We start from the raw sequence: 23,273 nt of genomic DNA on the forward strand, positions 1-23,273 counted from the left end.
AGTTCAATTACACTTGGAATTGTATTTTTTTTTTTTTTTTTTTTACTCTCAATCGTTTCTCAATCGATTGATCACATCCTTATTGACTGTTTGTTGAAATGAACTGAGGATGCAGTGTAGTTCCCGACCATGTCCTCTGAGGACAAATCTGTCAATAAATACGTTTGAGTAACGTTTGAGCCATGAAAAAAAAAAAAAATCTAATTCAAAGTTTCAGTATGAAAACTTGTGTGATGTAAAAAAAAAATTTCACATTTGAAATTTCAGTAAAACTACAAAGGTGCAATGAATTCCCCAAAAGAAGAAATGAAGATTTCTCGTAATTATGGCTTCCTAACTTTGATTTTGAACCTTGATGATTACAAGACTTGCGTCTTAAGTTTAAGAGAGACAACAATCGTATCATAAGAAAACTATCTCATAATCATGACATTTTGTAGTTACAATATCTTAAAATGTAACATTGAGGTCGTACTGTAAGTCACAATTCAGAAATACTTGCGACAATTATTAATGTGCCTAAAAACGTGTGCTAATGCTGTACACACGGCCAAGAAATAAACCTGCGTATACATATATCTCTGTGAGGGCATGTACAAACAGTAGTGTGGGGGGAAACAGCACTTCGTTTATCGCAGGTGTTTTCCAGAGAAGACATTCCGACAGGAACAGTAGAAAAAGGACGGGTGTAAATAAAGCTGCATGCATTGAAGGTAGTTCTGGTATCGTGGCTTTGTGGGCCCTCATCAATGTTATCAGTACCACCTGTGCTTTTCTTAAGCGTTAACAGTCCGTTTGTCTGCTGCGAAGAAGCTCACAATCTCACTGCTTTTTTTCCACTGGAGCGGTAACCCAGAGAAGGAGTGAAGTAAATCTGTGACCTGACCTGCAGTGGTGGAAAAAGTATTCAGATCCTTTACTTTCAGTACAAGCAGCAATACAGTAATGTACGAAATACTCTCTTACAAGTCCTGCATGAATTAGATATTAATACTGAAGCTTAAGTGTGTATGCAGCATGTGACTGTTGTTGTTGCTGCAGGTGAGGCTAGTTTGAACTATTTTATATCCGGTTTTATATTCAGGGACACCAAATGAATCAGAGGGTTTCTGAGATGATTACTGGGATTACTTTGACGAATATGTTTCAGTTTTGGTCGTTTTTTCTGTTATATTTGATTTTTGGTGAAATGTTTGATCAATTGAACATTGACTGAAATAAAACCACGTTAAAGTTTAGAGGAACTTTTTTTTTTTTTGGTATTGTTTGGTGGAGCTGTTAACAACTCATAAACCTCTAACGTGTGATCGTAACCATGCACACACTGCTTTTTGTAAGATGTCAGAAGCCAAAAGTGTTGGAGAATTTAACCATTTTAAGCTTGTCCTATTATCAAAATTATCAAATTATCAAAAAATTTTAAGCTTGTCCTATTATCAAATTATCAAAAAATTTCCCCTCGGGGATTAATAAAGTATATACCTACCTACCTACCTACCTTATCCATTGTGTCAAATCTTCATCTTTTAAAAGTAACTGAAGCTGTCAAATAAAAATAGGAGTGGAAGCACACATTAAAGTAGCATGAAATGTAAGTACTCAAGTAAAATAAGTATCTCAAATTGTACTTTAGTACAGTACTTGAGTAAATGTACTGACCTGATTGCGAGAATCAATGGGCTGAGACCTGCGTTGAGTTTTCCACGACATTAAATGAAATATATATGTAAGATTTATATCTTTGTGTCACAAGCCATTGTGTTATTTGCACACAGAAGAGCTCAAAGGGGTGTAATCAATGATATGAAAAGCATGGAAAACAATTTATTTCTAATTGAGTCAGACTGACATCATGTAGGTATATAAATTAATTAATGGGGGAAGGATGTGGACGATTTAACCCTCCAACCCCCCCCCCCCCCCAAAAAAAATCAGACAACATACAACAACACCACCACCACAGCTACACTCCCCACACGGTTCCTTTTCTCGACTAATTGATCCATTTGACTCCCCCTAAATTAGGAACGGCTAATTTGACAGAACTATCCCTTTAAAGAAGTCCGCTATACAGGGGAACAGTCCATTTCACAGAAAAAAGGGGAACTCCGTCGCCGCTTCGTTAGGTTTTTAAATTTCAAAGCAAAAAATACGCCGTGAAAGAAAACAAACTCGTTGCATTTGAATTTGTCGCCAGTATCTGTACCGCATTACACCGAAAACCGACACGTAGTCGTTTCACGTCTGAACAAAAAAAAACGACGCTCACCCCCCTTCGGGGCTTTTCTATTTTTAGCATCAGCTGTTGCAATACAAAGATTAGCTCGTCAACGTATTGTTTGGCAGATGTGGGCAGCGCACTCCCGTCTGTGGCGAAAGAAAGGGCGGCAGTGGTTTGAAGTGGAGGAAGAGGGAGATGAGGAGGAATATGTCGGCGTGAGGACGTGTCTTCTGCGTGTCCACGGTAGAGGAGCTCGTGTCGGTGAGTAGTCTTTCCTGCCGAGGCGGAGGAGCTGGTGAACGCGGGCGTCTGTGTTCATGCGCGCAGTGCGGGCGACGACCGACCGTCGGATCCTCACCTCCGCTCGGTGTCGGCAACTTACCGTAAGCCGAGCTAACGGGCAGCGGAGCACCGCGACGGGCGACGGACAAGCGAGCTCGACGGCCAGGCGACATGAGCTCGGGTTAATTAAGCGCACTGTGTCACGTTTGCGGAATTTCCTTTTTTTTTTTTTTTTTTTTTCTCTTTTTTTTTTTTTTTTTTGCTGCGAACTTCAAGAGAAGCAAGATGAGGCAACCCGAATCCGTTATTCAGGGGCGGCTACTGTCGGCTTTCCTAAAACGGCCACTGTCTCTCTCTCCCACACACACACACACACACACACACACACACACACACACACACACACACACACACACACACGCGGCCCTCGGCTCTGGGTGTCAAAAATGTCCCCGTGAGGACGAAACAAAAAACACAACGTCCATCCTCCTCCTTTTATTTTTTCTTTACGTCTGTCAGTAATGCTCGTGTACTTCACGACGGTGTTTTCCACACACACACACACATATATATACACACACACATATATATACACACACAGTGGGGTCCGCGGCTCTGAGGCAGAAATGGAGATTCTTCATGGATCAAATCATAGGATGAGATCATTCAGAAGCACCAGTCAGTCAGCAGACACACACACACACACACACTCGAGAACACACGTTCATCACTAATAATAGCAAAGTGAAATCATCAGATCATTTGGCTGTCTGGTCTGGCGACAGATTGCTCTTTATCTTTACATCAGAACTTCACAGACATGCCAAACCTTCCTCCTCCTCCTCCTGCTGCTGATGATGATGATGATGTTACTGGACTTATGTCTGGTGTTTGACAGTTTTCCTAAAGCCTCGTTGTGACCTCTCACCCAGGGACATTACATTTGGATGCCTGGTCTACGTCTGGATCCTCCGTGCATGATCGATCACGTACACCTGGTATTACTACGTAGTAAATAAGCTTCAGATTGGTGCTTGCATGTGTGGAGTCTCACCTTAGTGACACTTCTGAGATTTTACAGTGGATTAAACGTTGGCCTACAGTGTGGGAAAGGAGGGTTTTTACCAGAAGGTTGCAGGTTTAGTTGTTTTGCACACAAAATTAAAAAAAAAAAAAAAATGGAGCAAAAATAAATAGACAAGATGGTTGCTTGCTCATTAACAAGGCAAGAATCCTCTGATCTGCTCTGGATGCATGCATTTTACCTTACGCCTACATTTATATAACTAACATCCTTTAGGGTTTAAAAAAAAAAAAACAACTTCAAATTTCATTCCTGATTAATCTGCCGATCATTTTCTCAATTAAACAATTAGTTATTTGGTCTTTAAGATGTTAAGAAAATGGTGAAACATGTCAACCAGTGTTTCCCAAAGCTGATGGTTCCACCTCTTATTTAGTGCCGACCGACAAAAGATATTCAGTTTATGATCATGTAGGATGAAAGGTTGCAGAAAATATTGACATTTAAGAAGCTGAAATCAAATAATTTGAACAGGATTTTTTTTCCCAATAAATAATTCACTCAAAACAATTAATTGACTATCAAAAATAGTTGGCAATACATTTCTAGTTGATCCACTGATCAATTAACCAACTAATTGTTGCAGCTCTAAAATGAAGTGCTTTACAGTCACATCAATTTCAGTTTAAATAATATTCAGAAACCCCATCATGTTACTACTGGGTTGTTATTGAATTGTCTTTTGAGTTCATTTGACAAAGTGATACAATAATATTGCATAGTATTCATATGAATAACTTCCTGCTAATTTGCAACTCATTCAGGCATTTGGGTTGCAACATATTTTTCACGTGCAATGTTAAATAGTATTAATAACAAACATATTACCAATTATTGTTTGGTATATTTTATCATAAGGCAAAGAAAAAAAAATCAGAGGCGTTTTACCTGTTCTATCTGGAGCTTACGTGGTTTCAGCCACATTTAAAGCGCATTAAGATGTATATTTATAGCGTTTGAGAGCAATGCAGAGTTTATTTAGAGCGTGAAAAATGTTCAAATCTACGTGTGATAATAAATGAAAGCATTTTAATGAAAGTTGTAATTGTTTGCCGGATCAGTGGTGCCGGAGCAGTACAACATGGAAATAAAAAAAAAATACATATTCAGTCAGGCGCGAAGAAAACAACCTTTTCAAACCTCTAAAATGTAGACTTGTCCGGGAGCGTTTTTTTTTTTTTTTTGGGGGGGGGTGCTGAAATTGAGCCTTTTTGAAAATGATGCCGCAGACACCCGTGTTTGCTCACTGATGGGGTCTTGTCAGTCGTGACGTTTCCTTCTCTGATTTGCCACAGCCCGATCACGTGACCCTTCTACGGGAGAAAACAAACAACTGCCTTGACCACCGGCGGTTAATTCAGTACGGACAACAGATGACAGGTGTCGCTGGTCTTTGTTAGTATACGCGTGCATTAGTTCCGCCATTTAGATCTTGTATTTGAGAACGCTAATACTGCCTTCACGAGCAGGAGGCGGTCCATTTATTGGCGCGATTTGGGACGGTGTCCCCGCCGGTGGCGTTCCTTGTTGTTAATGTCGGCATAATGCCAGCTGTAGCCGCAACGCTGCTGGACGTCGAGATTTCAAAGATCCCGTCGTTCCTACCTCTTTGCATTTGTTTCTCTCTCCTAAGCGCAGCTGGAAATTGTTCGCCCACAACAACACGTCCTCGGTCATTTACTCGGCGTCCTCGGGGCCCGGCGGGGATTCAGTCGTGACGTCCCGCGGCCCGGTTGACGTTCCCAAATAGCCTGTAACGGAAAGAAAAATGACCGGAGTGAATGAAGGCAGAGGTCAGAGAAGGTCATGCCCATCGCAAGTCACCGGTCAGCTGACGAAATGTTTGGGAGCTGTGTTGATGGCCGTCTTTGTCCTCTCAGCCAGTTCTGGGTGTGAAGTCTGTCTTTATTGGAGGAAATGTGACGAGGAGGGGCAGCCGACTTTACTTCATCAAATGAGACGTTGTCCACTAGAGATATTAATTGAAATAAAATGATGCCACACCTTTCTTCATTTTATCTCAAAATCCAGAGTTTAAAAAACAAAAAAGAAGAGAAAAGAATGTTAAAGGCGGAGTTTAACCAGAACGTGTCACAAGACCGCAGTTTGAAGCTCTTGACACATCTTGAACTTGGCGAACTATGTGTGAAAATCCTCCCCCGAATGATCGATGCGAGTTGATATCAACGCTGCGGTCCGAGCTCGGGCGTGTGCACCGCTGTGCTCCTCCTTATTCCTGCTCTGTGAGTCGTGGTGCTGCTTTGTTCCCATGTGAAGAGGGAAATCCCTCCATCCTTTTCCCAAGACGGCAACCAGCCACTTACCAAGAGCCCGGGGGCCTCGTTGAGCCACCGTGAAGACAAAATATCAGGCCACGAAAACAAACCAGCCTCATGTGTTTTATGTGCAAGTGTACACACCAGTAACGTCTTATTATAGTGTTAGCAGAAGTGGTGCTTTTACAAAAAAAAAAAAAAAATGTTATGGTTCAGTTAGCGGTTTCAATGAATGAGGAGAAAATGAATATTTCCTGTTTTGTCATCTTGGAGATTAGCTCATGAAGACATTTTATAGGTTTATGTAATAATGAACCTGCTGCACATCCTGCGTGTGATACAAGGCGTCTAGTAACTTACTGTGTTTGGTGTGATGGAGCAGCAGCGTGTTTTTAACTTAAACCACACCGGAAAGTAGCTCGGAGGACTTAAAATAAAGCTTTCGCTGCTTAACGAACATCGGGGTTACATAATGAGAAAGAAAGTTGGAAGTTAAAGCTGCGTCCCCATGTGGATGATTATAAAAAGCAGCATGTAGAGGCCTAAACAATAGGGCGAGGATTTATTCTTTACTTCCTGTTTTTGCTCGGCACAAACAAAATAGAGAATTACAGACATCATCTGGTAAGTAGTGGGGATAAATGGCTTGACCGGTTTAACAGACTTGGCTTCGCCGTTGCCGCCCCCTCCACCCCCACCACCACCACCACCACCACCGGCAAGTGTGAAAACCACAACTGGTGGCAGATACTGGGATTTCACGGCGCTTCTCAAGCTGATCTTTTGAAATGGTCTCGTGGCACAGACTTCTGTGACTTGGTGACGGCCGGCCGGCCAACTAAATGACCAAAGAGGCTTTTTCACGTCAGGAATTTGGCTCAGAAATTCTTTGCTCGACCTGGCCGGCTGACGGACTGACTGACCGCCGGCTTTGGAAAAGGAAGGAAACATCTTCCTTCCCTCCATTGTGCCGGGCAAGAACGGATGGACTTCAGCCAGCTGACAGCTGTTTCCTGGTGGATGAAGGAGGAATGGGTGCGTGGGTGGGAGGTGGGGGTGTTAGGAGTAAGTGAATGTGTGGCGTTTTTGTCTGTTGCTGCAATTTAATGAAAACTGTAAATCGGAGGGTTTCGGAGTAAGACCCTGTAGATTGGGTTTCCTTTTTAATTTCTCACTGGCACGTAGAGTGCGGATGGCTGGGATTGCACGTTTCGTATTTGCAACAAAATGTTTTCAACATTACGGCCAAAATATTCCTAAAGCAAATCCTCTACCTACTTTCCAATCAGAGCAACCGTTTTTCTTTTTAAATGAATGTGGTATGAATCATAACTCTGCTGTCGTGTCCCTAATGTCACATACTTTTAGGTGCACAGAAGCTTAATGGTTCAAAACAAATCTAATCAATGTTAATTTAAATATCGTAGGACCAGTCGTTCAAGCTAAAGGCTGCTTTGCATACATGGAGGTAATGTAATGGATACAATTCAATATGTTACCGTGTTAGATTATAAAATACCTTGCAGTAGAGCTTATATTAGCTTATACTAATGTCACACTAAAATATACAAGGACAAAGTCGTCCTGCTGTTAGCTGTGACATAACTGCACATCAGACATGTTTTAATAAGGTGACTTTGAGACTTTTTGTTTTTGTATTCTGTATGTAAATGGAGCAAATTTACAAATGGCCAAAATTCAATTTTCAGTGCCAAAACTTTTTGTTTGAATTTTATGTCTGGAAACAGAACTCGGGAGAAATAATGAAAAGAAAGATCTAAAAAACAAACAAAAAAAAAAACAGGAAGCAAACCATACAATATCCGCATGTGTTGTAATGACTCATCGGCATATTGTAACATTTCTATCAACTTTGTCCTCGTATGCCCCTGCTTCCTCTGCCTCACTCTTCTGTTTCCGATTTCTGTCGGCCTCCCCTCCCGTCTCGTTCTTTTTGCAGCTCTCGGAGCTCCGTGGCGCCGTGAGCTTTTTGCCGTAACGGCACGGGGTTGCATGACAGATATAAAAGTCCCTACAGTAAGTCATGGTCCTTTAGTGATTTCAACCACACAGCGTGTACTGTACAAGCTGTTCCTCTGAGGTGGAAGGACTGATTGCATCTAAATACTTTGTGAATGATTAAATGGACTCTTTTTTTTTTTTTTTTTTTTTTTTTTATTCTTTTTTTTTTAAAGAACCTTGACTTCACTGGTGCGGAAAACAACACTCTTATTGTAGCGAGATGTTTATTTTTGTTTTGAAAAAGCCTTAATTACATCCGTGTATTTCACTGCTGGTTTTGTGGTTTATTGGGTCGCGGAGAGACGTTGTCATTAGTCTGGTTTCTGCTTCCGCTCCAAATACAGAAACTTTTATTCAATCCGTTTGTGGCTTCTTTTACTATTCTTATGTTTATAACACAAGCGCATAAAAATGTTATCTATATCTTGGAAGACCAACCTTCGCCACAACAGCAGTGAAGTGCTAACCTCGGTGACAAATGCTGATGCGTTAACTGTTGGTGCGCCACAATAAGAGCCTTGTGTTGTGTTCAGTCGGGAAACCTTGAAGAAGGAGCAGTTTACTTGAGGAGATTCTTATGACGGCTCCAACAAGCTTCAAGACACCGATACGCGTGTCATGTTGGATCATTTTCTTCTATCAAGTTAAATATGTTCACAGGTTTGATGAGTTCTCTTTATTTACTTTTAGAACTGGTGTGAAACTCTCATGACGTTTGAGGTCATTTTCGTGCAGAAAAATACAATGCGACCGTTCAGACGCCACTGTAGCTGCAAAAGAGAGGATGAGAAAATGGTGAAACTAATATCGGTCTGAAAGAACGAACGGGAACATGGCAGCGAAACAGAGCTACAAAACCAGAGAAACTGAACATGTCACACTAACAAAGTGCTGGAAGCTGAACGCTGCCAGCTTTTTAAAATGATACTTCCTCTCTCGATGCCTGCGTTGACTGCACTCTAATCCAGTTACTGCAATGAGCCTGCTCAGCTCACAGTTTTGGCCTTTTAAAACCTACAATAGTGTCGGTCAACGTGCACGTGCACATGCTTTGTTGAAAATAATACCCAGCAGGGATAAAGGCAGTTCATAAGTACCTTTTGTTGAAATGTTCTCTTTGTTTGTTTATAATATTTACGATGTGAAGATTTACTCTGATTTCCCCGAACAGTGTGTATGCCGAGATCCGCCGCACAGATTAACATTTATTGACAGTTGCAAAATAATGCCGATGTGGCGTACTTGCTCAAGTCAATAACGTTGTAGACAGCGGTTCCTGGCTGCAGGATACGACAGTAAAAAGGATAGAACAACACCAGCTGCCCTGTAAAATTTAAAAAGTCAATCGTCTCGCTTTCACACACTTTTTCACTCTTTTTCTGTATTATTATCATTATTATTATTATTATTATTAAACCGTGTACAGCTGTCATTTAGCTTGTTGTCTTTCTCTGGTGGGTGCAGCTAAGGATCTGCATAACTGTTCCTCAGCTATGAAAATATGCAGCTCGAATGGTGCTGAACTCTGTCTTTTGGCCTCTCTTTCGCCAGTGTTTCAATCTTTCTACCCCCCCCCCCCCTAGCCCCCCATATTTCTGCTTTGATCTGCAACTCCTAACTGCGGTCTGCTGTCTCCATGGTGATGAAAAAGCAGCTGCAAAAAAAAAAAAAAAATTCTTAACACCTCTCTCCCTTGTTCTCTCTCCCTCCCTACTCTGTTGTCAATCCCTCTTTGTTTTTTGTTTTCTCCCCCTGGGTCGTCCATTTCAGCCAGGTGTGTTTCATCAGCCACCTACTAGCCTCCTTCCCACCTATACCGAGGTAGCCATGGCGACCAGCGCCGTGCCAAGTGACAACCTGCCAACATACAAGCTGGTGGTGGTGGGGGATGGTGGTGTTGGGAAGAGCGCCCTCACCATCCAGTTTTTCCAGAAGATCTTTGTGCCAGACTACGATCCCACAATCGAGGACTCGTACCTTAAACACACTGAAATAGATGGACAGTGGGCAATACTGGATGGTGAGTAGGAGTACGTTTTCATCCCTTTAGTTTCACTCAATCATGTGCAAAATCACTGCGCAGTGATTTAGCGTTTGTAATTGCTTTCCAAAAATCCGTTTGGGGCTTTTAACTACATTCCTGTGGTCGCTGTTTTCTACACTCGGCTAACTATCGAATAGCTTTTCTCCGACGGAATTAACAACATTACAAAAAGGCGCTTGGACAGCTTTTGCAGGAGAAAGCACGCATCACTCCATAATTTTGTTATTTTCCCTATAAAACACTCAATATATGTGAGAAACATATTACACGTGAAGACAAAACACGTTAAAAATCAGTTTTATAGCTCATGTCATATATACATGTTTACATTATGAAATTTGACAAGTAACGATAGTTATTTCTTTAGTGTAGCTTTGGCATTTGTTGACGGGTCAGGAGTGAGCCTCTCTCAGGATTGTGGAGGTGATCACACAAGTCACGGAGGAAACAAAAAATATATTCAGACGATTCACTCGCAGAAAATTGCAACGGCACAATGGCAACAATGGCACAAGCCCATCGGGCAATAGTGCCTGAAAACTGCTTTTGTTGTTGTTGTTGTTATTATTTGTTATCAAATAAATGCTTTTGGTCAAGAAAAGTTTCATCTTCATGAGTACGTAATTGATTGTGTAGATAATGCAAATCAAATCAAATTCCATGAACCGGCTTAGTGAGCCGTTTAGCCGCTGAGGAGCACATTAAGACACAAGGGGAGGTCTGAATATTTTACATATTCTTACAGGTAAAATAATAATACTTACTTTAAAAAAAAAAGATGTGGAGTACAGTATGCTTAAAGCGTATTTCAACTACTTGTATAAATTGCGTGACTTTTGAAATGAGAAGTTTTGAGAAAAAGAAACCCGTGTGTGATGTGTGTGATGTACATGTGTCCCTACATCTCCACAGTGCTGGACACAGCCGGCCAGGAGGAGTTCAGTGCAATGAGGGAGCAGTACATGAGGACAGGAGACGGCTTCCTCATCGTCTTCTCGGTGACGGACAAGGCCAGCTTTGAACATGTTGACCGATTCCATCAACTCATCCTACGGGTCAAAGACAGGTAGGACGCGATGAATCCATTTCGCCCTGAACGATGTCATGTAATGACCCTGCAGCTGTATGACAGAGTTTACAAAGAGCTGTTGGAACTTGGAGGTTGAAACGGAGTTCATTTGTTCTGGTGAAGAACAATCGGTAATTTCAGTTTTGGAGATTCACGAGGAGTAAAGTTGTTTTTGAACACCGAATCAATCAAGTCCTTTTTTTTTTTTCTTTTTTTTGGCCGTTGCAGATTTCAAAGATGTCCTGGCATCTGCTTAGATTCTACTTTTTTATTTACATTTAAATGTTGTTTTTTATTTTTTTTTATTTTACATGCGTCATTCCAGTTATATTTGCTAGTAGTGATATCATCATACTCGCATAGTTAATCTGGAATCTATGCCTAGGAGACGTGGACAAAATCAAATATCCCCGCGTTTTAGACCAAACACCTCCGTATCAATACCGCAACAATATTGCAGGGATGACTGTTGGTGGTTTCACAAAATATTTACACACTGAATTTTTTTGATAAATAGTCATAAATCATTTAGATGCAATGACTAAGTAGGTAATAGAACAGCTACAACAGTCTGGCAAGTCATGAAACTTTACTGTGACGCAGCCTTTAAATCCAGGAAAAGACGAGACTTGATATTGCCCGGACATTGTGATATGGCGTGTCGTGATATTGGTGTAACATCGACATGTCATACCCAGGGTGAACACAGTTGAACAAATCCATTTAGATAATCTGTTTAAGCAGTCGGAGAATGAACCAAATGTCCGACACAGTCAATCGCTGCGCTGAGAACTTGTGCGCGCGCACAACTATGGTAAATATTGCAAGTCTGAGTTGCCAAAAGAGGAAGTAGCTATTCAGACGTAATAGACATTTGCATTATGGTAAATCTGGGGGCTCGGTCTCCAGCTCGATTGGATTACATGCACGTCATTTTAATGGGTTCATTAAGTTGTTGGGAAACTGTAAAAAAAAAAACAAGTCACAAATCGCCTTAACGATCCTCATCTTCATTTAAGACCAAACGTTGCCCTCTTCCGACAGGCCAGTTTGATCTCTGCTGAGTCAGCAGGCACGGTTCAGTCAGCACTAAGAGGCACTGTTGGGATCGGAGCGGTTAAGGACGAGCTTCTCTCCCTTTCTGCACTTCCGAAGCTGCAGACAGTTGGCAGAACACCAGAGATGTTTCCAAAACCGACGTCTGTTTCGTCGTGAACGCCCGTCAAGCGAGAAGAGAAGCGTCTGTTCACCGACGGTGACTGACAACAGACGATGAAACCGAGATGAAACAGAAATAGAAACCAGAACCGAGCACGTCGCCGTCTGTCCATATTTGGCGCTGCTCATTTCGTCGCTCGGTTTTCCACAAGATTCGAGTGTTGCAGAAGTCTGGCACCTCACGGGATGCTCTTTTCTAACTCAAACTCGTGGTGGCAACCCAGCGTGCGTGAGCAACAGAGGCGCACGCAGTCGGCTTCGTTGTTATTTAACGCCACATACGGCCTGTTGACATTCAAGAAGTTAAGAAGAAGAAGTTAAGAAGTTCGAACCTGTAGGGGGGGTTAATAACATCCGGCGTCCTGTATATCCTCACCCGACCCACACCTGTAAGGCTGTTCACATTTTCTTCAGACCCCAGAAGCCTGTAAAACACTTTCAAACCAGCACGTGTGGGTTGGATATCAATCCCGCATTTAGTTGAACAGAAATGCATGACATTCTGAGTGCGTGTCCTTTTCCTCTCAGGGAGGCCTTCCCCATGGTGCTGGTGGCAAACAAAGTGGACCTGGTCCATCTGAGAAAGATCACAACTGACCAGGGCCAAGAGATGGCTGCAAAACATAATGTAAGTCTGGAGCTATTCCTTAGATACTCGTCCTCAACTATGTGCAGTATGCTGATTTAAAAAAAAAAAAAAAAAAAAAAAAAAAAATGGACCTGTGGTACTACAAAGACTACGTACAGTGGTAGGAAAGGCCCTTGTGGAAAGAGTTGTGTACTTAAAGGTGAAATAATTCAGTCCAAAGTCAGAGGAAACTTGACTGAAATGAATGCGAAAAGTTGAATTTGGTTTCCACAGCTTAGACAAGTTGTGACTTCATAACCGACAGAAAGCTGAAGAGCACCTTCGATCGTACGGATTCCTGATTACAGCCTGAACATCGGCGCAACATGCACGTCAACTGTATTTAGGTCTGTGTAATATGCAGTCACGAAAGCTTATCGTTCAGGCCCAGAGTTGCTGAGTTTGCTTTCTTCCAGTGGTGTCGAGTGAGTTCGTTTGCTGAGAGATTCAGGGTAAAGGACAAGTATACAAAATACACATCATCCTGTAGCTCCAGGGATTTGACTTTTTGTCATTTAAAAACCTGTTTTCACTGACCGAGTCTGAAGTGTTGTTATGTCGCCTGTTGAAGGAGACGCAGAATCTTAACTTCTCGTCAGACGTGTTTGGTCGATCACTGTGACGGATAAGTTGTCTTCACGTGACTTAATATTCGCTTATCAGACTGAAACTTTGTGCTCCTTCCGTTTCTCAACCGTTTTTGTTTTTTCCTCAGGATTTCACGTGATCTGTATTATGTCTCCCTCTACTGCAAAGTCCCAACTCTCAGCTGAATCTCAGTTTGGAATATTTCCTCTCGTTTCTTCAGATAACTTATATCGAAACCAGCGCCAAGGATCCCCCAATGAACGTGGACAAAGCCTTTCATGAGCTGGTCCGCGTTATAAGGTACCCTCATGTTCTTTGAAATGAAATACAATGCGAGATTGCAAGTAAATGCACGATTTACTTGCAGGGATTACCGTCTGGGACAGTGGTGACTAACCGTTTATAAACTAGATTAAAGTCGAGGTGAAATTTTTTTTTCTCTCCGAGCTTATTTGACTTCAGCAGAGGTTAGCGACACAGAGAGTTTAACACTGGTATGTGAAGGCAGTGAAAGGGCTTTTAGGGAGAGTGGAAAAGGAAACACAAATCCCAGAGCTATTTCCTGTCCTGACACATGTAATTTCAGAAGAACCTGGTTTATGTACATGTTTTCTACGCGGCCAAATCCTGTTTTTAGTCTTTTTGCAAGAACCAACAGGCAACAAGTTGTCACGTTGCAGTGTTTAGCACTTGTACCCCCCCCAAAAAAAATGCAGCAGTAAAGACGGTTTTGTTCCCCTAAACATTTTTCACAAGAGTATCGGGGAAGTGGAAAGCTCTCGGTGAGACTGAGGAGAGGAGACTAATGAGTCAACAGTGCCCTCTTGTGGTCAGACTTCGAAAGTCCTGCAGAGTGCGTTTGGTTTAAGCTTTAGAAAATCACCGTTGTTTTATTCTATATTATAGAAATATATAAAGATGAGGTAAGTGGATCCTGACTGACTGTTTTTCTTTTTTGTTGTTGTTGTTTTTGTTTTTTTTGTACCCTCCACAGACAACAAATCCCAGAACGAAACCAGAAGAAGAAAAAGAAGATGAAATGGAGAGCGGAGCGTTCCACGGGTTCCCACAGGTTCCACTGCGCCATATTGTGACCTTCCCTCGTCCTCCTTAACATTCATATCACACACACCACACGTCAACATACCTTTTGATGTCAGGGAACTCCCCAGCAGTGGTTAACTACTGGAGCACAAAAGGGTGGGGTTGGGGTTGGGGGAGGGGTCGGGGTCGGAGAGACGGGCTCCACGGATCCAGAAGGGTGAAATGAATCTGAAATGTCGGACCGATGTTCCCCCCCCCGCCCCCCCCTCTCAGCTCTTCACGAGGCCTTGGAACGAGTGCTACCCCCCCTCCCCCCCTCCTCTCTCCTCACTTTAAAGGTGCCCCCCTCCCTCCCTCCCCGTCTGTATTCAACCCCCCCGGCGCGCTACGCCGTCCACCCGGAACCGTTTCTCAATCGAGTGTAATTTTTTGAATTCCACATCAAACGTGGCACGAGAAGACTAAAACAAAAGACGGAGACCGGGACGGCCTTCGAGATTTGCACCGTCCGTCCTCTCGAAGAAAGGAAGCGGAGAAAAAGGGAGCAACGGACTCTAAGTGGCGCCCTCGCGTCCGACGGCCTCCGACGAACCTCGGCCCTCCGTCACCTCTCTGTCCGTACGCCCCCCCCCCCCCCCCCCCCCCCCCCCCCCCCCCCGGATCGAACCTCTCCCGAGGTCGAGCGAGACCCGCCGCGGGAGAGAGCGAGAGGGCGGCGACGGCGGACGTCCCGCGGCGGCCGCTTGGCAGCAAGCAGAAGAAATGCGGCGAGAAAATGCGGCGCGCCGGTTGACGGGCGAATGCCACGCGGGCCGTGTCGGTTTTGTCGACGAGGCGTTTCGAGATCGGTCGGCCCGGTCCCACGTTACAGGGTTTGTTTGTTCGAACACCGATTTGTTTACAGACGCTCCTACAAAAGTTTCCCGCGCGGTCACACGAGAGACAATTTTGGTCTTTTCAAAAGTATCTGAAAACAGTCGTCGTCGGTTCGGTCGCCTCTTCGGTCATTGTCAGTGGTGTAATGAGTGCAATCCTTTATCAGTACTGTATGAACAATAGTCCTGAAATATATATATATATATATTTTTTCCCATCTTAACAAATTAACTTCTTAAAAATTTTTTTTTTTTTTTTTAAAAAAAGTAACGTTCTGTTTTTTTTTTTTTTTTGTATCAAAAAAATATAGAAAAATACAATTATATTTGTTATATGAAAAAAAAAAAAATCTGATTATGGGTGGCAACGCAAACAAATTCAATGCTGTTTCACGCAGGATCTGTAGGAAATTTGTTCACGACACAGAATAGATATGAGGGATAATAAGAGCTTCATGTCTCGCGGAAGCTGACTTGCACTGGCCACTAACCAAAACAACGTGATGTCACTTTATTTCAATCGAGGGGCTTTTCAGACTGAATTCAGGACTATTCCAGACGATAAAGAGGACGGAGAATAAACACCGCGGCCCTGGGAATACGTCGGCCTGTCCGTCCTGGAGGCGGCGGCGGCGGCGGCGGCGTGATGCTCCCGGGGGCCTCAAAGCCATGTGAAGCTTGCTGCAGATCGTGTTTAGTTGCGGGGCGGGGCGGGGCGGGGTGGGCGGGGGGGACACACACACACACACACACACAGACTCGAAGCAACAACACGTCCAGTGTATCCACGTTTGTAGTCGTGAGGTGGACAGGAATGTACAATTTAATAACCTACGAAATGGCTTGTACTGTTAACGCACTAAAGTCTCACTGGACGACTTTCTTGTCCGGATGAATGCCGACTCTCGAAGGAATACGTTTTTTGCACTTTTAATACAATTTCTGACTTTCCTATCGGCATGTCGTTTTTCTTTTCAAACCTGTAAAGTGAAACGAAAGGCACGGTGGTGGGGGGGAACAAAAAAGAAGAAAAAAAGATTTGAATGTAAAAATCAAGTCGAGCGAACAGCTGATTAGTGTTGTAACCCTGCGCCTGCGTATGCCCGTTACCTTGGCGATGATTGATTGCAACGGATCAAAGGAGTTGGGATTTAATCGATCTGAAGGTATTGTAAGGAAAGTTTCCGCGTCACTCCGTTTTGAATTCGTTGAAAACTTTCAATTGGCGAACGGCATACAAACGCACCTCGGCGTGGACGTGGAAAATCAACCTCGGCATCAGAGGGACGACAGTATTAACCCACATCTACTGTTAAAGGGACGTCGCAAAAAGAGTTTCCAGAGGACTCAAATTGTCACGAAAGTGACTGATTGTTGAGCAACAGACACTGCAAACGACGACGAGAACAAGACGGGGGGAAAAGACAAAAAAAACAAAACTGAATGTGTTTGATGAAAATGTTGCATCATGTATGTTTGATACCATTTTGTATTATTGATATGATTCTTGCAAAGTGTTTTTTAAACAACTGAATAATTTATTACTGTCTATGTTACCTCAGTGTGTCCCAGACCTGGACAAAAAAAAACCTAAACTCCCAAGTTTTTTTTTCTTTTTTTTTTTTTAAATCTCATTTTAGAGGGACTAAATGCCTCGAAGGGTGTGTATATATATATATATATATATATAATTTTTTTTTTTTTTTTTTTTTTTTGTTGTTGTCTTCGTGTCTCCCATTTGTTGTGGACCAAGATGAAGAAACAGAATTTGGTCCTGAGCTAAAAAAAAAATAAAAAAAATAAAAACAAGCATAAGGACCTCTGTTATGGAGGGGGGGGGGGATTACAGGTGAGAGCGTGATCACACAAGGGTCAAAACATTGTCGTACGTCAGAGCCAGGTTTCTGGTCTGTGCGCTAAACTTGAGAAAACCGGCCGCTGGTCCCTGGCTTCATGTTGACTGTACAGACGGGATGCCGGTATCAGTTTCCTAACGCTCAGCAAAAAAAAAGTCTTATCGGGAGTGTTCCTTAAGATGTCAAAGTGTTCCCCAAAGCGGACCAAGCTCGCGCGACGGCCAAGGAACGTCCCCTTCGATTCCTCGACGGGGACGCGAACAAACGGTCGGACGGCGAATGCTCACGGCTGACGCGTGCGAAGACCAAACGCTTAAAGTGCGCGTCCACGCACACCGGTCGGCCGGGAGATCAAACCCACCGACAGGCGGGTCACAATGTGCAGGTTTTTACTGAGTTGCAGCTGAACGTTACGATCCTCGTGAAAGGGCGATTTGTTGCCGTCGCGTCCCGCCTGTCGTCGTTTTTAATGTTGTGGCTGATTGTCGTTCATGTAAAGATATTTAACCTGGATAACGTGTGGGCTAAATGAAGCACTCTTATTTAGAGAGGTAGCATTTTTTTTTCTCTCTTTTTTTTTCTTTTCTTTTTCTAGTTATGTAATTGATTTGAGTTGTGTTCATCCTGAAACTTTGTCAGTATGTGAAACTTTAAGTTTGGATTACAGAGAAGGAAAAAAAAAAAAAAAGGAGTTTTGACAGCAGTTGTGTAATGTGTGTGCGTGTGTTTTTTTGTTTTGTTTGTTTTTTTTGGCAGGTCTGTTTTGTTCTAACCGGCTGTGTCAGACTGAGGAGCTAGACGAGGCACAAACAAACTGTGGCCTTTTTATGTAGCCTCAGGAGTCGATTATATTTCAATAAAAAAAAGAAAAAAGATACGAGTATTGTGACTTCACGTTTTACTGCTTTCTTTTTGTTGTTGTCGTCGGATGGTTAGACGCAGGATGTTAGAAGTCAGGGCTACGCACTCGTCCTGCGATCAGAGTCGTGGTTCAACAGACCCGGCGAGCCACACGTGTTTCTGCTCGTTCAGCAGAAGCTCACCTTCATTAATCTTTATACCCGTCGGGGTGCGTCGGGTTCGACGCTGTGAGAATGCTGAAAGCTCCATTTCGCCTCATTGATTTCAGCCCCTCGGGGGGTGGTGGGGGGGGGGGGACACACGCAGAACCGGTCCCGCGTCTCTGTGTAATTGATTTACGTTCATGTTTCTTTCAGAGTGAAATTGATAAGGAGGGGTTGCTCAACGTGAGTCGGGGGACAAAAGAGATGCAAGATGGTGTTCGGGTTTGTTAAGAAAACAGATATGGTTTCTACCCTCCAGTGGTGAATTTAGGAAAAAAAAAATAAATAAATAACACCTGAAGTCTTCTACGTTCAATATTTCCAACGTGGATATGCAGCCGAGCTTTGAGAGCTCACTGGATCAGAAGGTAGCCTTCACGTCATTAAAATGATCGACACTGCAGAGAGAGAAGATTTTTTTTTTTTTTTCCACCAGAAAATGAACCAAACAACCACCTTTCTGAGAAAAAAAAAAAAAAAAAAAAAGTTTAGCAACTGTTATAAAGCAGAAGCACCGCGACGCCACTAATTTAACCACAAACTGCAATCAAGCACAAAAGGGATCGTTTCTCTCTTTCTTGTGATCCTAAAAAAAAAAAGAAAAAAAAAAGTTATTTCTGAATTCTTTTGTCGCCATACAAACAACCTTCTTCTTCCGGTCTCCAGCTCCACTACTTTCCATCACAACCTGTGTCTCCCAGCCTCCCGGTGCCGTTTGAGGATCTCGCCACCGGAGGTCAGCACTTCACGGACTGTTTCTCTCTCATGACTTAAAACGGGAAAGGCTTTGCTCAACACAAACACGCGCGCGCACGGCGCAGAAGATGGGGGCCAAAGATGATTTCAAAGGAGCCGAAAGCCAATTTTATGAACCATAATTTGAACGTCTGAACAATAAAATGGGATGTAAAATGAAATGGCAAAAAAAAAAAAAGCGTTCTGCTCCGAGTCTTCTGGAAGTTTGTTTAAAAAATAAATAAATATGTGCAGCTCATTTAAATATAAATAACCTGTGTGGGCAAAAAAAAAAGAAAACAGACGTGTTTAAAAGTGTAGTTTACTGAATATATTTAGACGTGACTGACAGACGGCTGTTTGCCGAGGGACAGAAAAGCCAAGAAGCTGACATTTAAGTAAGATCGACGGAGCCCGCGTGCCACGAAGAGCTTTTGTAGCAAAAGAATGATTTTTGTCACTTATCTGGCACGAGCCAGGCATCACCACCTCGCTGAGAAATCTCTCCTCAGATTACAATCTCCTCGGGGTATCCGTCGCACATTTATTTCATCTGACACATGGGGCCATCGTGCTCGATGCCATTTTTACTCTGCCCCACCTCGCTGCTCTCATTTCCTCACCCGCGCAGGAGCCTATCGTCAAGTCCAAAGTGCAGGAATAAGGGGCGTGGACAAAAGAGGCGGGGCCAGAGAAGGACGGAGGGTTTAAAAATCCCCCGCGTAACACCGGGGTTACCTTCGTTTCTGTCTTGAGGTCAGAGGTCAGAGGGCGGCAGCGATAGGGATGGACGAGGAACGGAGGGGACAGAAACGGGACAACACAAGAGAGAAGACGGAGAGGAGGGAACACGGAGAACGTCCTTACATTACAAACGCAAAGAAAAGAGAGAGAGAGAGAGAGAACAGACAAAAAAAAACAACAACAACAAAAAAAAAACGGTGAAAGACATTTTTGAAAGAAAAAAAAAAAAGTGTCCAGGTCAGTTTTTATCAGGCGGGGAAGGTTTGAAAAAAATATAAATAAAGATACGCACAAGAAAACAGAGTTTACCTTCACAGTATGTGCATTTCCAAACACGCAGCCAGATTAAATAGGAAATATATCATCATTGGTCTGGAAAAGGTGGTGGAGAGGAGGACGCTGAACAAACTGTCATCCATAATGGATAACCCTGACCAGCCTCTCCACCACCTGCTGCAGGGACGGAGGAGCACTTCCTCCACCAGACTCCTCCAGCTGCTGTCACAAGGACCGACACAGGAGATCATTCCTGCCCGCTGAGATCACCGTTCAATAACTCGCCTCTGGACCAATCCATCACATATCAATAACCCCCGTTGCACTGTTGTTTGTTTGTTTGTTTGTTTAATTCTTTGCACTGTTGTTTAGTTTAATTTAGATTAATTGAATATTATTATATTTTGTATTGTATATATTGTGCATTTTTAATTTGTTTTTGATATTTAATATTTTTACTACCTGTATTTTTTAAATTCTATTATTTTTGTTGCTTTGGCCTGTATCTATAAATGCTGCTGTAGCGCAAAAAAAAAAAAAAAAAAAAAAAAATCCCTTTGCGGGATTAATAAAGTGCCTGTCTGCCTGTCTGCCTGCCTGTCTGTCTGTCTGTCTGTCTGTCTGTCTGTCTGTCTGTCTGTCTATCTATCTATCTATCTGTCTGTCTGTCTGTCTGTCTGTCTGTCTATCTATCTATCTATCTATCTATCTATCTGTCTATCTGTCTGTCTGTCTGTCTGTCTATCTATCTATCTATAGAAAAGAAAAGAAAAGAAAAGAAAAGAAAAGAAAAGAAAAAGAATCCAACAGTCATATTAACATGAACAAAGGCCCTCCCTCCCCTGTTTCTCTATCCATCACCATCACTCTATCCGCCCACTGCCTCACCGAAGTCAAATCATGGACCGAAGCCAACTTTCTCAAAGTGATCTGTGATAAGTCAGAGATGATCATCATCGATCTGAAATCCCTCACCAAAACAACTCATAACTTCTGCGTTACCACTGACAACTCCGCTCCGTCTCCCTCTCCACACACCTTCGACGGCAAACTCTCCTCTGGACACCACATCGCTCAGACCGCTAAAACTGCCTCTTTTCTCTTTTTTTTTTTTTCTTTCACCTCGCAAACATTTCCCGTCCTTCACTTTTCCTCCACTGCTGCTGGAACGTTAATTTGTGCCTTTATCACATCCAGTCTTCCCGTCTTCCAGTCCCACATCAGATCCAATTTGATGTTCTCCTCCTCATTCACCAAAGTGCTCCCCAGCCGGGCCTCCCCACCCTCACCCCCCCGCCCCCGGCCTCCCCGACCTGCTCCGCCACCGCACCCCCCCATCCAGCAGCCAACGCAACACACCTATTGAGAGCTGCTTTTGATGCGTCATTAATGTTGCGCGTTTCATACTTTTCTTTCATCGTTTAAACTTTTGCATCCAAACAAACCGCCCTGCGGAACCGTTGGTATTCTTCCGCACTCATTCGGCCGTCTGTCTTTGTCTGCCAGACATCAGCGTAAGCCCTGGCCTCTGCTACTTCTCTGTTTTTATTGACGCGTTTCCAATAGTTACCAACCAGTTGTCAGTCCAAGGTCATCAAGCACTGATGTTTTATCAAAGCTGTCTGTGTCTCATATAAATGCACAAAGTGCTTTACGTTTGGGCACCAAAACCCACGAAAGATCACAAAGTGACGCGAGTCGATTGTTTTGTTTAATAGCTCCGCATGTTGTGCATTTTGTTGTATTCAAACGGTAATGAATCACCACCAGATAAACACACCAATGGGTCATCAATTATTTGTATGTAGTTTCAGTTGAATTTAATAAGAACTTTTCATTCATCGCAAATGTTTGACAAGATTTTAGTTTGACTGTGCTTTGGGAGACACTTTGAATCCCAGCCTGCTAATTAACCAGGATAGTCTGTTAGTTGAATAGTTGTTGTGTGTGTGTGTGTGTGAGAGTGTGTGTGTGTGTGTGAGAGTGTGTGTGTGTGTGAGTGTGTGTGTGAGAGTGTGTGTGTGTGTGGGGGGTGAACTGGGGGTGGGTGGGGGGGGGGGGGGTGGATACCGACATCAGGAAGTAAATAAATTCTGATACTGATGCAGGGACCGAAACCTTTGCGACAACGTAATGGAGGCGGGATATTTTACATTCATCGCTGCATTATGTTCTGTAGAAAGATGCCAATCAGAAAACATATACGACGATACCGATATATCTGCAATAATCCAATATCGGGCCATAGAATCAGCCAACCAATAAATTAGTCAGGGTCTACTATCTACAGATTTCAGGTACGTTTTTCTCTCTACATAGCAAGACACAAAAGTGACAACATAATAATAATAATAATAATAATAATAATATAATAATGACATTTCTTTTATACATTCTTAAAATCCTAGGTGACGACCTTTTTCGTCAAACGAATTTCTCAACGAAACATTCAGTTATTTATCAGATGATATGGAAAATGAATGTAGGTTTTTAAAAAAATTTTTTTTATCCATGTTGCTGCACTGAAAGGTTTTGAATATGTTTTAGCGTTTAAGATTTTGTTTCTTCCTGCAACCTGTCCTAGCACCGCAGTTTTCATAACTATGTTCTGTCGCTTATACGCATTATTAATGTGCTGTTTTGCAAACAGGCCAAAACAACAAAAAAAGATTGGATATCCGAGTGACGGGACCACAGAGCAATAAAATGACATCATAATCAACCCGTTGTCTGTGCATCTGTAGTAAAGCTCCTCTCAGAAAGGCTACCGTTACGAAGGTTCAATTTGTTTGACTCGCATATTCTCCGTCATTTCATCGACGGTGCCGACACGTGGCGTCAAATAAATCCACATGCGTGACTGGGATCGATGGGTCTAATTGGGATGTGACTGACGGCCTCCAGGGAAAGTGCACGAGGTAACGAAATAATGAGCGCGCTGTTGTCGGAGCCGCGACGTATTGATTTAAGTTGACATGTTTTTGTTGTCTGTTTTGGGGACTTTGAGGGTTTTTGGATCCTTAGTTCGGTTTGTATTGTCATTTAAAAAAAAAAAAAAAATTTCAGTCTGTGTCCTTAAACACTGGATCCGGATGAGGAAAGAGCTCCAGAGGTAACGTTCATGACGTACAGTCTACGGTAGCTGTGCGCCTCCACCGACCGGTCGAGTCGCAGTTTCCATTAATGTCTGTCCAGACTTGACAGATGACAATAGATGAATCACGATGCTGCGGTTTGTTAAGAAATG

The 23,273-nt window shown here is 42.9% G+C and overlaps 1 protein-coding gene across 1 annotated transcript; it reads left to right on the forward strand.

The window, feature by feature from the left end:
* The first annotated feature begins 2,285 nt into the window (after window positions 1-2,285).
* mrasa (muscle RAS oncogene homolog a) lies at window positions 2,286-15,406 on the forward strand. Its single transcript, XM_069154766.1, has 6 exons — window positions 2,286-2,482; window positions 9,656-9,905; window positions 10,842-10,995; window positions 12,745-12,844; window positions 13,653-13,732; window positions 14,427-15,406. The coding sequence occupies exons 2-6, from the start codon at window positions 9,713-9,715 to the stop codon at window positions 14,524-14,526; spliced, it is 627 nt and encodes a 208-aa protein (XP_069010867.1). The 5' UTR covers window positions 2,286-2,482; window positions 9,656-9,712; the 3' UTR covers window positions 14,527-15,406.
* Window positions 15,407-23,273: the final 7,867 nt, after the last annotated feature.

This window comes from Embiotoca jacksoni, unplaced genomic scaffold, assembly GCF_022577435.1.
Source record: "Embiotoca jacksoni isolate LCO1_2020_lvr unplaced genomic scaffold, fEmbJac1.0.p SCAF_2, whole genome shotgun sequence".
Lineage (NCBI taxonomy): Eukaryota > Metazoa > Chordata > Actinopteri > Embiotocidae > Embiotoca > Embiotoca jacksoni.